Source organism: Muntiacus reevesi, chromosome 16, assembly GCF_963930625.1.
Source record: "Muntiacus reevesi chromosome 16, mMunRee1.1, whole genome shotgun sequence".
NCBI classification, from domain to species: domain Eukaryota; kingdom Metazoa; phylum Chordata; class Mammalia; order Artiodactyla; family Cervidae; genus Muntiacus; species Muntiacus reevesi.
This window is the reverse complement of record NC_089264.1, coordinates 22,087,644-22,105,623: the sequence shown is the minus strand read 5'-3', so window position 1 is coordinate 22,105,623 and position 17,980 is coordinate 22,087,644. Positions and strand designations below refer to the sequence as shown.

The 17,980-nt window shown below is 35.6% G+C and overlaps 1 protein-coding gene across 2 annotated transcripts in view; it reads left to right on the top strand.

Annotated features, from left to right (window-relative positions):
- BANK1 (B cell scaffold protein with ankyrin repeats 1) overlaps positions 1-17,980 on the top strand; it is a 306,464-nt gene that overhangs the window by 137,395 nt on the left and 151,089 nt on the right. For both annotated transcript variants that reach the window (XM_065907388.1, XM_065907387.1), the window contains exon 7: positions 1,463-1,659. In XM_065907388.1, the coding sequence (XP_065763460.1) occupies positions 1,463-1,659 (197 nt within the window). The remainder of the gene's footprint in view (positions 1-1,462; positions 1,660-17,980) is intronic.

The window sequence follows — 17,980 nt, the reverse complement described above, 5'->3', positions numbered from 1 at the left end:
GTCAACGTTCACTCTTGCCATCTCTTGTTTAGTTATAGCAGAAAATTATTTTATATCTTATTTAAATGGAAATAAATAGAAAATTGCATCTTAATTCCTTTTTAAGAAAATACATTCTTTTTAGTTTGAAAATTGCTACCTACCTTGAACAGTTTTAACTGTTATAAGCTCATCTTTATAAAACACTTGATAATTTTTTACTCACTGCACACCATATAAGAAGGTACCAGTGCTTTTGTCATTGAAATTCAATCATAGATCTACCTACAGCCATTTAGTTCCTACACATTTTGAAGGATAAAATATTTTCTTACCAGAAGTCTTTAACATGTCCTAAAGGCTTTTGTTTTGTTGTGTTTCCTGTTTAAACATACAAACCAATAAACTAAATAATTTATTTAGCCCTCAAACACCCACATACCCAAGTGAATTGAAAGCACCAAGTTTAGATCCCCTCTCTCTTCCTTTTTTTTTTTTTTTTTTTTTTGGTTTACAAAATAGCAAAGAGATAAATGAGGCCAGATTCATAATTTTCCAAAACATTATGAGGTGGCTGTTTTCACTGCTTCAGAATTTTGCTGAAAGATAATTGACTTCTTCTTTGATGGTTTTGTTTCTGTTACTATAAATCTTCACATTGGTTTCTTCTAATAATGCCACAGCAATTAAAGTGAGGTGATGTGTAATTTCTATAACACAGTTTTTCTAGCAAGATGTGAAAGTGTAGGATAATAATAAACTATCACTCATCAGTTTGTGCATGTTTGTGTGTGTTATCATTGGGGTAGCAGTTTGCATTCATCATTTTATAGTCACGTATAATTAATACATCATGTCTTCTAACTAATAGCTAATATTTAATTAAGAAATTCGAACTCCAAAACATTGACATGAAACATGTAAAATCCTAATGAAAAATTCCTTACTGAAGATTTTTATAAAGGTGCCTACCTGTAGTTGCTGTTGCAGTTACTTTTTGAAAGAAAAAACTCACACAGAAATCTAACATAACCCTTCCTGGAATTTCATGTTCATTTCAACTTCAAAAGGAAACAAAGTAGGCATAGAAGTATAAAACACAAAAAAGATCTTATAGAGGAATTTATTTGTTATTTAAGTATTTAGTTAATACTGAAATACATTCAAAAGGAGATTTTACAATGAAATGTTTTTGTTTTGTTTTACATTTGAGATTGATATGCCTTTCTATATTAAACTTACCACACAAGTAAGGGAGAGGCACTAATGCTAGTGAGACTATTAATGTATGCTTGATTTAAGATGAGGAATAGAAAGGGGAGAGTCTACACTGCTAAAACCATTGATGGTTTCTTATTTGTAAAATCACCCTAAAAGTCAGCAATGCTTTGTGGGAATTATTTTTAAAAATAGATTGTGTTTGACTTTTTCTTATCTGCTTCCAAATATGATGAAAAAAATTATTCTGTTTTACTTATTTCAGATTCTTATTTCAAAGAACTTCCAACTCTTCTCCACTGTGCAGCAAAATTTGGGTTAAAGAACTTAGCTGTTCATTTGCTTCAATGTTCAGGAGCAACCAGGGCATCTAAGATAAAAAATTCGGAAGATTCAGATCCAGCCCATATTGCTGAAAAGCATGGTCACAAAGAACTCAAGAAAATCTTTGAAGACTTTTCAGTAAGTTGTTTTTTTCCATTTTATCTCTAAAACTGTTTTTATAAAATTAGTGTGTTTGTACATGTACATTGCTCTTTTCACAGTGATGCTACTATATGGCTAGTTTGTAGGGTCTGTTGGTTCTGAGTCATTGGTTGTCTTAAGCGTTTTGAAAGATTAATCCACTTGTTTTAATATTGCCATGAACCAGCTCTGATTCCATACTCCCACCCCTAAATAACCGTTTTTGAAACTTATCTGGCCTTTCTGGCTTCCAGATAACCTGTTCAGTATTGGAAAGGAGTTGATACAAAAGAAATGAAAACCTGTTACCTTTAGTCTTTTGTTCAAAAGTCTTAAGTAAGGCATTATTAGGCCCATGAAATGAGATAAATATTCATTAGGTTAAAGGAATACATTTTGATAACCATTCAAAAAGTCTATCCAATAAAAAGCTAACTAATGTTGCTTAGGTTTCTTTCTGTTATGTGATTCCTTTTCTCTCTCTGTTAAGTCCCAGTTGCTTTTTTGTATAACTTGAGCTTGAAGCCCCAAATTTTACAACACCCTTTGAAGGATATTAGTTTTGTAAGAATGAAACCAAGGGACAGTTCTTTTTGCAGTTTTTATTTTTATTTTATAATGGGAGGAAAATTGCTTTACAAGGTGTTGTGTTGGTTTATGCCATGCAGCAATGCGGATCACCACAGTTTTGCATATATCACCTCCCTCTTGAGCCTCCCTGCCCCAACCCCAGCCTACCCTCCTAGATCAGCACAGAGCTCCATCCAGACTGGGCTCCCTGTGTTACAGAGCAGCTTCCCACCAGCTATCTGTTCTGCACTTGACGGTGCATACATGTCTATGCTACTTTCTTTGTTCACAAGGGAGATTTTGAAAGAGAGGATACCACCTTAGTACATAAAACACACTTTGTGTTTCCATAGTCAAATTTAGAAAAGCAATTATTTTCTGTTTGTAACAAAGGTGTGCACATTTTTCTTGAGAAAGTGAATTATAATACTTCTGATGGCTCTTAGGAAAATATAGTAGGCAATTACTGTGTTGGTGAATATGTCAAAATTTGTCTTTGGTTTCTCAAAAGATAAATAATTTTATTACCAGTGAACAGTTAATAGAGAACATTGAAATGCTTCTGGTCATTTTAGCATATATTCTAATTATTAGATTAAGTCACTGTAATATTGGACTAATGAAGATCATCAGTGTTTCTTATTTCCAGAGGACAAAATGATAACCAATCTAACTTTTTTCCCCACTTTTAAGAATAGCAAATGGTTACTGGAGAGTATTGGTATCATCCACTATCTGGAATTACAATAGGGTATCTTTTGCTTGTAAAAGAATACAGAAATTAATACAAAAATACATACAAAAATTAATAAACTATTTTTTAATCTCATATGTCCTTCAAATGAGGAATAAGCATAATTTTTAATCCTGGAAACATTTTAGATAGTGATTGTCACATATCTGGTGAGAATAGTCATTTTAGTCGTTATCCACTACGTATAGTCATTGACCAATGCAACATGCCAGGTAAGTCAGTGAGTCAATTCAATTCAACCTTGTACATTGACACACAGTCCTATTGTTCATTACATCCTGGGTACTCAATTCTACACAACTTTATTCTCAAAATTTTAACCACTGTTGGACTTAAAATTCCTCCTGAAAGTTTTCAGCATCCAGGGTTACTTTCTAAGATAAATTGACTTTCAAAGGGTGATGCATCCACTTCTGGTTCTCCAGTGAGGACTCGACTTTAACATATGCAGCTCCATGCACATTACACATACTTCATAAATGATATGGTACTAAATCATAATAACAGTAGATAGGAAAGCTAGTATGAGGGTAGGAGTCAGTGGATGTGGAAAATAAATTTTTCTCTCTCACATCCTCTGGGTATTTATACCTTTGCTTCTGCAATAATAGCATTGATATTTGATTGATATCATTGTCTTTAGGTGACTTAGTATTTACTCTTTCCGTGTGGCTACATTCTAATTTTGCAGGGTTATGCTTGATAATTATTCTATTAAATTTGACAAACTCTTTTTTGTATTCTGTCTTTTTGTTAGTAGTTTGCATTTTGCCAGTATGTCTATAGTAGACATTGTCATTATAGCTAGGATGGAGCAATTATTTTGCAAATGTATGTTTTGCTGTCACTATAGCAGAAGGAAGTGCCTATAGTTGTTGTAAGGGACAGCATTTTTATAAGCACATTTTATGGCTATGAATAGTTTTAGGTACAGTAATTTTGCAAGCTACCAAAGGTTCTTTTGTAAATGTGTGGTTAAAGAAATAGGAATGTATGAATTAGCTTGTGACATGCATGGTAAAGGGTGCTTCCTATTGATTTATTCTTCTAATATTCTTCTGATGACCAGTTTTATTTAAAATAAATCCAATAATCTTATCTGATTGTGGAGAGTATGTCAGATAAACACATGTTGAAATTTTATACTATAAATTATAATAGCTATGTCTTTTTAAGGGCATATCTAAACTTAATAGAGAAAATGTGCAATCTATTTGCATTGCTAAAATGCTTTATTGTTTCTTTCATAATATTTACACAGTTTTAATGTTATAATCACATTCTGATAGATCTCAGAGTTGTCACATAGGCATTCAAATGTTCCATGAGCTATTTTTCAGAATTGTTTAAAGAAATAGATATTCTTTCAGTTTGAGATTTATAATCCACCAATTGACCATACTTCTGCATTGCAGAAATATATATTTTTAAATTCAAACATACCCCCAACTGATATACTGATTTTTTCAATTGTTCTTAATCCTCCATCAGTGAAACATTGTTCATTTTAGAATCTCAGAGGGTATTACAACACAGCGAGTTTGGTCATAACTGAATAAAATTGGTAGAAGAAAAAAGCAATCATGATTTTTAAAAATAAAGAAAAAAAAGAGAGAGACTCCTTAGCAAACATTCATAAACAAAGAAGTGTCATCCATATCTTAGTGTTAGCTAGATGAAGAAGAAGGAAGGAGGAAGCAGAGAAGAAAGGGCCTCAAATCACTTTCCTGACATTTCTTCATGTCACTTTTTACTTTGAAAGGTTAATAATTTATACACAACCTATGAGCAGAGCCTTTCATTATTAATAGGTAGCTTAAAGAATCTTCCTGCCAATACAGGAGATGCAGGTTTGATCCCTGGGTTGGGAAGATCCCCTGGAGACAGAAAGACAACCCTCTGCAGTATTTTTGCCGAGGAAATCCCGTGGACAGAAGGGCCTGGCAGGTAGCAGTGCATGAGGGTCACAGAAAGAGTCGGACACAACTTGGCAACTAAAGAACAACAATGTGAGACTTGGCACTTCATGATTTGATAGTTATCTAATTAACACACTTGTTTTATGCTTTCAGTACTATTACAGATAAGAATACCATATATTTCTATAATCCATAAAGTCTTTTAAATAAACTACTCAATTTTCAGTTTCTAACAATGCCTTCTGAGATAATTAAGGTGAAAAGTGGATGGACAGAGGTAAAGGATTGGTATTTAAATTCACAATTGAGTGTGAACCACAGTTTGCTTCACAGGACTCTTGAGAAAACCTGACTCTTTCAGATATCAAGTAGCAACCCTGACAACTAATTCCATCCTCTAAAAACTTATCTTTTAGGTCAAAAATAACTGAAAACTTGAAACTAAAGTGAAACTTGGCTGCAGATTGTGAGATACTTTGTGATTTCAGAGAAAATGCACAGCAAAAATTAGAATGTGTTTTAAGCAAAATAAGTGATATTTCTTTGTGTTAGCCTCAGTATGTTGCCCTATTTATTCCCATCAGTTTAAACATTTCACAAAATGATTACATCGTGCATAGAGAAATACATCCTCCTCTGTGGGTTTGCTGTGGAATTGGAGAGCCAACAGATTTTTGTTGTTGTTCAGTTGCTAAGTCATGTCTAACTCTTTGTGGCCCCAAGGACTGCAGCACCCCAGGCTTCCCTGTCCTTCACTATCTCCCAGAGCTTGCTCAAACTCATGCCCATTGAGTCGATGCCATCCAACCATCTCATCTCTGTCACCCTCTTCTCCTCATGCCCTCAATCTTTCCCAGCACCAGGTTCTTTTCTAATGAGTTGGCTCTTCGCATCAGGTAGCCAAAGTTTTGGAACTTCAACTTCAGCATCAATCCTTCCAATGTATATTCAAAGTTGATTTCTTTTAGAATTGACTGGTTTGATCTTCTTGCTGTCCAAGGGACTCTCAAGAGTCTTCTCTACCACCACAGTCTGAAAACATCAATTCAGTGCTCAGCCTTCTTTATGGTACAACTCTCACATCCGTACAATATTCAGATAGCATCTTTTTTCTCCATCAGTGTTCAATCATGTAGTTTGGTGCATATTATAAATAAGATCTTACTGATATATCATGTTCATGAAAATTTCAGAAATGGAAAATCAGTTTTCCTTGCAGTTTCTCTAGTAGACTTTTCAGGAAGATTCCTAACTGAATGATTCTCTTACTCACATCCGTGATGGGATTCTTGTGACATCCTGCTCTCGTTGACGTAGCCTGACACTGCTATTTACACCTGTGGACAGTGGACTAGTGTGGGTTAGTGTGTCTGTGTGTGTGTGCACGTGCGCCAGAAAGAGAGAGAGATGAAGACTGATTCTGTTGCCCTCTAATGTCTGCCTGATAGACAGTGACTCTGATCCTTTTCAAATGGTCAAGGGTGTGGAATGAAAGTCCAGAAGAGGTAGATTTTGAAGTACCTAAAGTATCCATCCCTAATATATAATTGACTGACTGCTGTAGGAAGGTAGCTTTATGCTTAGCCCAGGGAACATTCATTGCTTTTGGCCCATTATTTCTCTCAATTTTGATATCTTATATACTGTTTTGTTCTCTAGTGGATTATTACATATAATTTAGGATACACTAGTATATACTAATTCCCTCTAAATGGCAGCATGCCCTGCTCTACTTATATAATTTTTCTTCCTTAAAAGTCTAGAAGTTGATGAGGGGAATGGACTCCTCTCTCCTCCCAACATCAGCTGCAGAGGAAATGCTCAGGATGTATGTATTCATTGATGGGAAAAAAAGGCAAGTATCAAATTTAAGGACTTGTTTGATCTCACTGACCCAGTAATATCCTTAACTGGATCCCATGTTTTTAAAAAATATGTTGCTCATATCCTTTCTATATTCAGGATTTTTTCAAGTTTAGGTTTAGAGTATTCATAGACAAATAACATAGCTGCTATCTTCAGCATTTATTTTTAATAGGCCAGCCTACAATGAATTTTAGAATTCTGGCCTTTGTTCAATATTGATGTTCTGTTAGAACTAAAGAAAGTAGAACAAGTCACATAACTGTACTTGACTGCATGCATTACAAATTCATGTCTCAGTTATGCTTTTGGAGCTACTTAGCAATCTCTTTCTAAAATCGCATTAAACGCACCACAGTGGTGCATTACAGATTTTTTTTCTTCCCAAAGCCATCAAACTCAGTTTGGATGCCTTAACTGTGCAATTCTAAACATCCTGTTAAACTCCCTCAACTCCTTTGTCTTCTTTGTCAAATTTTTATCTTTCTTCTAGTCATATGGTCTTGGGATTCAGCCAAGTTCAATTTGTATCCTAACTTCATCAAATACCACCTTTCCATCCTTGGACAACTTTTTTGTTTTCTCTCAGCTTCAGTTTCTTTTTCTGCAAATGGGAAAAATAATTCCTTACAGGATGTTTTAGGACTTGATGACATTAATGTGAGCATATTAAAGGTGTAGTAGATCCACAATAAATGATATTGCATGCACTTTATTTTCTCTTGATTTATTGTTATTCATATCAACTTGAGACCTCACCATCAATCATAACCTCTCTCTTCTTCATTGTTAATCTCTCCCATTATGTTGACTCTTCCCTAAACAAACATGCTTGAATACACACACATTCCCACCAGCCCTGCTTTCTGTTTGATCCCTTTTTTAAGGACCAGAACTAACTGAAAGAATGACTTTTCATTTCACTTATTTCTTTCCTCCTAACAACCCAAGTTTTTCATTCAGCCCAGTACTGAAGCTGCTCTGTCAAAGGCCAGGAGTAATCTACCGTAGATCAGATCCATTGGATTACTCTCAGATATCCTCTGGCTTAAACTTTGGCACTGGATTCCCTGACCCTGTCTTTTTTCTAAATCTCCACTGATCCTTTCTAACTCCCTTCTCTTACTCCATCAGCTGTGGTTCTTTCTACACAGTCTTCTCTCATGATTGATAGCTAGTAGTTGTCTTTAGTCTAGACCCTCCTCCTGAATTAAGGTTCCAATTTTAGTCTGCAAACTGAATGTATACACATAGATATGTTACAGGCCTCTAGATCTCAACATACCCAAATGTTCCTTTTCTTTCATCCTGGCTAATGGCATAATTATCTGCAATGTTGACTTGGTGAAAATTTGAAAGTCATTTTCAACTCCTAATTAGATAGTCACAAGTGCATATACTATTTTCCATTTTTCAGATGAGGAAATAGATTTGTAGAGATGAAGTACCTTGTCCCAAAGTCACCCTGCTAAAAATATGTCTGACTTAACCCTGAACCTGTTCATAGCCTCCCTCTTCCTCACACTACCCTGATTCAACTATCAATTCAGTTAACAGTTGTACTTACACATCATCTATCACATCTGTTCCCTCCTTTTCATTCTCTCTGTGACTCTCTTGGTTCATACCTTATCTCCCTTCTGATCAACTGTGCTGAAAAGGCCCCCAGGGAGATCTTCCTTCCCAGTTTTGATGACCTCACATCTTGCCCTGTCAGCCTGCACACTGAGGGCCCACCACCACGGCTTAGCCCAGCTGACTATTGTAGACGTGTCTTTAATTGTGCATATACCTCAGCCAGCAAAGTCCATTTGTCCTTCCTTCATTTCATTATTAAGAGTTATTCCCTTTACGTAAGCATCCCTTCCTCCTAAATAAAATATCCTGATCTCCTAACCATGCCACAATCTCAGCTCAAACTCCACCTATTCCAGGAAACTTTCATAGAAAATGGCTGTAGGTATGTACCTCCACTGTCATACATTTAATTTCCATCACAAACTTTAGCCTAATCTAGGAACATTATGTGCTAGAGGCTGATCGCCTGTTCTCCAGAGCTACCTAAATACTGGCTCTGCTGCTTTCCAGCCATGTACCCTGACTAAGGGTTTCCCAGGTGTTCAGTGATAAAGAATCCACCTGCCAATGTAGGAGACATGGGTGGGATCCCTGGGTCTGGAAGATCCCTTGGGGTAGGAAATGCAACCCAGTCCAGTGTTCTTGCCTGGGAAATCTCATGGACAGAGGAGCCTGGTGGGCTACAGTCCATGGGTTCGCAGTGGGTCAGACACAAGTCGCATGAGTCACACACACACCGCCCATGCCCTGAGTAAATCACTTCATCCCTCCTTGCTTAGGTTTCCTCATTTCTAAAATGGTGATAAACACCTGCTTTGGTACCATTGTTATGATAAACATAAGTACATATGAAACATGCACGAGAATACCTGATAAGTAATAAGCACTCAATAAAAGTTATCTGTAATTATGTATTATGTATCCACTATTCCGTTTCTGAGAACGCATTCCTCCATGGGACCTTTTATAGTTTAAAGTAGTACTGGAGAAGGCAATGGCACCCCACTCCAGTACTCTTGCCTGGAAAATCCCTTGGACAGAGGAGCCTGGTAGGCTGCAGTCCATAGGGTCTGGAAGAGTTGGACACGGCTGAGAGACTTCACTTTCACTTTTCACTTTCATGCATTGGAGAAGGAAATGGCAACCCATTCCAGTATTCTTGCCTGGAGAATCCCAGGGATGGAGGAGCCTGGTGGGCTGCCGTCTATGGGGTCGCACGAAGTTGGACACGACTGAAGCGACTTAGCAGCAGCAGCAATACCAGCATTATTACAGTGCCAAGTGGTTTTAATCTTGGCAAATATTCCAATGTTTTAGTGTCAATACCCACACGTAATCTTCTTGAGTCTCTCTTCAAATCGTCCACAAACAACTTTTATCCTTTAAAAACTAGATTCAGGCCAACACAATACATTAAAACTTTATCCACTGTTATTTATCATTATTTATCTAAACATCTAGAGATATTTTGTGATTTTATTTTTATATTGTTCTTACTAAACTGCATTTTCTTAGAAATAGATATGCCAGTTTTCTAATTTGTAAAATATCTGTCCTAGCAATAGTAGGCATTTACATGGCAAGGACTATGATAAATTATGCAATAACTTTATCATGATAAATTATATGCCTCTTATTTTATTGCAAATGACAAGACAAGGAAAGAGATAATGTACTTCTCTTATGAGTATCAGAGAACTAAACAGTTCCATTTTATGTTTATTATGGTCTATTCAGTAAGTGTGTAGTTAATGAACAATTACTAAGCATGAGGATACCATTAAAACAGATAACAGAATAATATTATTTTCAGAAAAAAATGCATTTTTTGACCAGTAGCATAATTGTTGAGGATTCCCCAGTTGCAAGATCAGAATGGAGGTAATTTTTACTTTTCTTGATTGGGAACATTCGCCATGAAAATTGTAAATTGGCTGTTCATATGAAGTGTACTGATTTAAGTAAGTTGTTTGAGATTAGTGGCCTTGTTCCTATATTGTATCCTGAAACGTGACTCAGCTCAAGCTCATTCTTTTTTTTCCATATAGATCTGACTCAAGAAAGGAAAGGAAAGAAGATAAAACAAGCTCACCTTTATTGAATGCTTCTGTATCAAGCATTATGCTTGGTGATTCCATATTAGATCAGTGTACTAATCTGTATGAGTTTGACATTTTTACTCTCATTTTACAGATCAGAAAATTAGACTGTTATTTGTTGGAGATTGTGCCCTAATCTGATAGAGCTGTATTTCTCACCTAAGCCCAACTAAGCTCCATTTAATGATTTTTTTTAAGTACTGCATATCTTCTTATTCCTTCAAATCAAATACTACCAATGCATTATCTTTTAATTTTCATCTTTTGTATTTATATTCTGATAGTACACAAGTATATTGATAACTCTGCTGAGCTTCATATTTTAAAAAATGATAGTGATCATTGGAGCCTAGGAACCAAAGAGAAGAGAAAGCTGTCCCTATCTGAACAACATTAAACTCTAGTGATTTTAAATGTTTTTGTTTAACTATTTTAATTTTTGAACATATATGAAGACTTTGGTAACATATATGAAGACTTTTTTCTCAAAGCAATTATGTAAGAAGTAAATAGATATTTATCCTGAATTATAGCATATTGTATTTAAGTGAAACAGTGGTATCATAGAGCAGCATGTAGTCATTTCTGGTTGGAATTAGAAGACTTGTCTAGAAGAAAATAGTTACAGGATTTGTAAGGAATCACACGAATTCAACTCCTGGTTAAAATTACATTTTTATATAACAGAGAAGGGGTATTTGCTTTGTAAAGGGAAAAGTCGTGCAATAATCTCACTCCCTAAATCCTGAATGCTTAACGCTGAAGCCCTATGGTGGCAGCGTACTCAATGAGCAAAGTACCTCCGGCAAAACAAAGTCTCACTGGTGCTGAAATTGCTCATGACAAATAAAGTGATAGCTAGTGTCCCAGAGCATGATGAAATAGATGAACATAAAAATGTCCAAAACATCTTCATAAATATTGAAAGACCCTGAAATGGAAGGCAAGATCATAATTGGAAAAGTTAAAATCATAGGAAATTTTTCCAAAGAAGATAAATCATGAACAGATTTTAAATAAGAAATATTTAATGGAGAAACATGAAGGACACACCTGGGTAAAAGGAATGGAATGTACATTTGTGGGCAGAAGGCAGAGCACATGTAACCTCTGAGTTCTTGGACCAGAAAACAGTCATTTTATGTGTTTTTTTTCGTGGAATGCATATTATCCTATGACTTGTGTGCAGGAATGACTGAGGGAGGAGCATAGACTTATTTTTTTTAATTTAATATTTAGCATGAAACTTTAATAAAATGTATAGTAAGAAATACTGTTTTTAGAGCTTATATACACATTCACAGTAGATATTTAAAAGGCCAAGCAATAGGATATTTTTACTAAAATTAAAAGTGAAAAATGTGATGAAATAAATCAAGATATTTTTCATTCTTTTATCTGCTCTTTTTGTGGAATGACTTTCTTTTCTGAATGTTTGTCATTATTTATCACTTGAAGAGAGAGAAAGAATAGCAGAGTAGGAAGGAAAAATGATTGCAATGTATTTTTTATTTTATGCAGATTATCATAAAGCACTTTGTGAGACATACAGACACATACCCCAACTGATAGAGAGAAACATTAGTTGCCATTTAAAGGAATTATTAAAGGAATTCCCTGGTGGTCCAGTGGGTAGGACTTGGACCTTTCATTTCCCAGGGCCTAGGTTCAATCCCTCATCAGGGGAACTAAGAGCCTGCAAGCCATGTGATGCAGCCAGAAAAAAAACAAACAAACAAGGAATTATTATTATAGTCTGAATTTTTGTTGGTAATAATAATAGTAAAATTTTTGAAAATATATTTGTTGAATTTTATAACTAGTATCTAGTAGTAATCAACGTAACTGAACATATGCTAAAGATCTATCTTGTTTCTCCTCCCATATGATATAGGTATATTTCTAGGAATTTATTCAGTTCTTAGTCTTTATTCTTTATTTTTATGTTCAGCTTCAATATATTATTATACAAACAAGTTGATATTCTAGGAAAAAAAATATGTGACTATATGTCCATTTTAATTTCTGAGGAATAGCAGACTTTGTTTTTCTTTTGTAAAATGATTAGGATATGAATATCACTTAAAATCAACATCCACATTTTTGAGCTCTCACTAGATCAGAAATTTCTTATTAGTGGATTGCTTATCCATGCCAAGCTGAGATTTTTCCCGTTATAAACTTCAGTTTCATTATACTGAGATCCTGTCCACCTTTTTATAAATCTGTGTCTAGGCATGAAATTTGAATAAAGAATATATAAGGCAAAATTCCATGGTAAGAATTTAAAACTGAATATCTTTCTTTTACATAATATTAATAAACCAACAGTAATACAGAAATAAATAAATTTTATGTTTGGTAGCTTCCAAGAAGAAAATGCATCTGTTTATATTTTCATTTTAATTTAAAAATAATACATAATTATTTTAGAATATTTGGAAAACACAGAGAAATATAGAGGTTATTTATAACTTTACCTTCTAGAAATAACCACTTTACATATATGTTTCCTTAAGTAATTCAAAATCCATTATTTAGTTAAACAGTGCTCATATTCTAATTATTCCTAGAACTTTTGAAGTAAGAGATTTCTTACATCTTTCCTAACAGTGCATACATAACTCCATGCTCTGGCTTCTTTTTTAATACTTCCAGGATATAGCATCCTCCTCTAACTTTCTTAAGTTCCCAGATGGTGTTGGCTTTTCCCCTAGATTTTCACACAAACATCATTCACAGAGACCTCTGTGTCAATACCAATTCTTACTACAGGTTTCACTGGAGTTTCAGTGAAGCAATGAATTTTTTTTTAAGTACTGCATATCACAGTAGCAATGACCCTGGTGCTAATCTTCATCCATAATAATCAGCATTTTTTCCTCCAAATACTGCCCCACACAGACCTTACTTCTCTGCTCTTGCATACTCTCAGGAGTTTGGTCATCTTCTTTCATTCTTGTCTGTTTATGTCCTTAAACTATCAATTTCCTTTTTAAAACAACGTGTCAGAAAGCCTTCTTTATCCTCAAGAAGAACTTTGGTGTCAGCTATTGGGATATATATTTTTCTACATTTTATTCTTTCAAATTTGTTTTATTGCAGAAACATTTTGTGTTCTGCTGTTTTAATTTAAGATTATATTCAATGCTTTTACTTATTATTGCATACTCCTTGAAAACCCAAGAGCCTATTTTTTTAGTAGAAATATAATGAGATGAATCCTTTGGCGATAAACCCAAAAGGTTGCTACTTGAATTGTTTGCCTTCACTTGCTTAAAATGTTTGTCAGAGAGGAATCAATGTAAACTCCAACAACTGTGCCAAAAAGTAGACATGGCCTTACCTGAAAACTGGAAGAGGTTTTGAACAAGTTAGAAACCCCAAATGTTTGCTCATCAGGTGCAAAAGAACAGATTTTAGTATATCAGGCCTACAGTACCAAGGGAAGCCCCAGGATTAGCTATGAGTGCTGGAAGTGGCTTATGGAAGCAGGAAGTGGCTGAATTCCCCTCCTTGAGAACAGAATAATCTCCCCATCTGAGTCCAGCAGCTCTGCTTTGGACCTTCTAGAATTCTGACTTTAGGAGAGTAGGAGTTTTCCTTCATGATAATTTGCTGCCCTACTTTGGATTTAATATCCTTCTTACAAGGCTGATGCTTACTTCAAAGGAGTTATCCATGACAGATGGGCAAAAAGGAAAGAGTTGTGCCATTTAAGAGCACTTAGCAGTCTTATTTATTTAACCACACAATGTACTGCTTTGATACGTTTGAGCCTAGACAAGCATCCCGTGGACAGAGGAGCCTGGTGGGCTGCAAGGATCACAGTCAGACATGACTGAAGTGACTTAGCATGCAGCACCACAAGGAGAGATTTTACCTTATATCAATACTTACTTGATGCTGATTCAATATGAAAATTGATTCAAAAGTGAAAAATTCAATCAGTGAGTTGCTTGATACACACAATACCAAATATTACTAGTTTTTCGTTAAAATTTCTCCAGTACTCTTGCCTGGAAAATCCCATGGACGGAGGAGCCTGGTAGGCTCCAGTTCATGGGTTCGCGAAGAGTCAGACACAACTGAGTGACTTCACTTTCACGCACTGGAGAAGGCAATGGCAACCTACTCCGGTGTTCTTGCCTGGAGAATCCCAGGGACGAGGGAGCCTGGTGGGCTGCCGTCTATGGGGTCACACAGAGTCGGACACGACTGAAGCGACTTGGCAGCAGCAGCAGCATTAAAATTTTGTAAATGCCTTGGGTTTTAGAGATTGAAAATACACAAGAACAAAAGTTTTCACTGTTTCAATGTTTTAGCACTTACCACAAACATGCCCATTAAGCTCCAAAATCAGAAGAAAAAAAAAAAAAAGGAGGAAGAATAGAGAGGCAGGTGAGAGAAAGAAACAGACGTTTGTAGAATAGAAGAAACGGGTAAGGCAACTGTCTGTGTTTCTACCTACTCTGTTACTCTGAGAAAATACTTGATTTTTAATTAAGTGTTTCTTTACACGTTTTTTCAGGAAAGACGTTTCTCCTGGTTAGTAAGCCCAATGTATGTCACTGCTTAAAATAGTCTTTCCCTGAAATGGTGTTAGTTTGGCTTAACAGAGTCAAGCAAACACCACATTCGTAGTTCTCAGTAAGAACTATTCACAGATGTCACAGCTGCTGGTTTTTTTTTTTCCACTGTGTTGCTACATAATGAATGATTCATATTTTCATAAAGTTCCTAGAAGAGCTAACAGTATCTGTATACTTTTTCTTCATATACACACAGGCTATAACCCTAAAAAAAAAAGATTCCCTGAGTTTGTATCCCTTATTCTGGTTCCATACAGAAGGAGACAGAGGTCACAAGGGTCAGGGCTATACCTAGATGGTCTCCATGGCCAATGCTTTGGGGTAGGGGGAGTGGGGAGGGAGAGGGAAGAGGCAGGGATTGGAGCAAGGTGAGTAAAGTATGTGAATAGTCTTTGAGTGGTTTTTTTTTTCCAACTCAAAAGCAGGTAATTACATTATCAGTAGTATTACCCCAAATGAAATGAGCTGTTATTAAACTCCAAGAAAGCAAAGATTTTATAATACAAATACAGTGCATGTTTTATTTCCAACTTTTTGAAAAGATACAACATAGTATTTCCATGAGTCAGGTTTTCCACATCAAATACGCTATATTTTCATAAGAAAGTGATACATAAGTTTCTCATAATATAAAAATATTCATCCTCCTTATTCCAAGGTCTGTTTTGTCTTCTCTGTTTCATAATTGTGAAGTAAATCTTTTACCCCGGTTGTATAATCAGTATTTTTTGAAATGCTTTATTGTTTAAACATTACTTTAAGAATTAATGATTCTTAAAAAAAAGAATTAATGATTTTTTGGATAAACCTTGAAGGGCACTTTGTCCTAGCAATAACTGAACCCTGAGAAGTCATGCTGCATCACCCCAGGCAGAGGAAAGTCTTACCCTTTTGAGATGCCATAATATCATTCCTGAATGACATTGATTTTGCAATATTTGTTTGAATATTTATGTACCCTCAATTTTTGGAAAGTATTCTTTATATCCACTAGAAGCCCCTCAGTCTACAATTTAAGCCCTTTTCCTACTCTCCTAATTTCATACTTTATGGAAAACAGCTGGGATGGCAAATTCAGCCACAACAAATGCATATTTTGGAATACTTCTTTAGAATAATATCTCTGCTCTCGTCTTCATTGTTACAAATACCACAGCTGCTTAGAATGCAGTCATGGTCTGTGAGAGTAAACATATTATTTTGATTACCTGTTGGTTCCATACAGAGTGATTTTAATGCTTATTAAGTTAAAATTAATAGAGTACCTACAGGAATTTTATGAAATAGATGGGAATGGTATATATGTGTTACAGTACTTCTTGAATAGAGACAATTAATGTCATTAAAATTTTTTCAACGTTGAAACAATACCTCATTCTAAACAGATAATTCATTATATTTAATATATTTGCTTCAGACATTGGCGGTCTTCAAGATCCTGACAAAGTTCATACTGTTGTATGTGGTGGCTCAGTGGTCTTTAAAGTCCCACAGAGCCCTAGCTTTTTATAATCCTTAGACTTCTGATTTCTCAGAAACCTTCTGAACTTAAGTTCTTTTGTTTTTCTCTGACTTCTTTCAAACCAATTAGCTTGTGTAGAACAGAATAGTCTAGAGCTGTCACTTGCATGCCTGCTGGTCAAAAGGAAATGCAATTTCAGTGAGTACAGAATTAATCACAAATGTTAATTAGAGCAATCAGTATTGACATCGTAGCTTTAGAGAGTGGACCTCATGAAATAAACACAATGGCATTATGCTTTCAGAATAAAAGCATACAAAGGCAAATTGATTAAAATTTCATTGGAAAAATACACTCTTGTAAATTCTTTTTTATTAATTGGCTTGAATTTCAGTCATTCTTGATGCTTGAGGATAGAAAAGGGTGTTTAATGTAACTCAGTGTAAACTGAGTATATACAGGGTATAACCATTGTGGCATGGTTTCTACTTTAAATTTAAATAAAGGTCTCTCCAAGGTCAGATGACATATCAGAAAAATGCAGAACTAAATATATAAATATTTTTAAGGAATATTCATCAAGTGTCAAAGCTCTGAGCCAAGCAATATGATTCCTTCTTCTTCTCTCCTTATATAGCAATCCCTTCCTTGTGATATATATGGATGTGAGAAATTAAAGATTATGTCTGACTTATTTTGGTTCCAAACGTATAATAGATGGTACCAGTTGAAAGCTAAATTTTTGGACTTGTTTTTTAAGTAAGTTAATCACCTCTTACTTGAGCCAGAAAATCAGTTTTTGTTATTTGGCTCTAAGCATGTCCGACTCTTTGTGACCCCATGGACTGCAACACACGAGGCTTCCCTGTCCTTCATCATCTCCTGGAGTTTGTTCAAGCTCATGTCCATTGAGTTGGTGGTGCCCATCCGATCGTCTCATCCTCTGTTGTCCCCTTTGCCTCCTGCCTTCAGCTTTCCCAGCATCAAGGTCTTTTCCAAAGAGTCACTCTTTGCATCAAGTGACCAAAATACTGAGTTTCGGTTTCAGCATCAGTCCTTCCAAAGAAAATTCAAGACTGATTTCCCTTAGGATTGACTGGCTGGATCTCCTTGCAGTCCAAGGGACACTCAAGAGTTTTCTCCAACATCACAGTTCAAAAACATTAGTTCTTCAGCACTCAGATTTCTTTATGGTCCGACCCTCACATCCACTCATGACTACTGGAAAAAACGTAACTTTAATTGCTGCTGCTACTGCTGCTAAGTCGCTTCAGTCGTGTCCGACTCTGTGCGACCCCATAGACGGCAGCCCGCCAGGCTCCGCTGTCCCTGGGATTCTCCAGGCAAGAACACTGGAGTGGGTTGCCATTGCTTTCTCTGTAACTTTCACTAGACGGACCTTTGTTGGCAAAGTAATGTCTCTGCTTTTCAATATACTGTCTAGGTTTGTCATAGCTTGTCTTCCAAGAGGCAAGCATCTT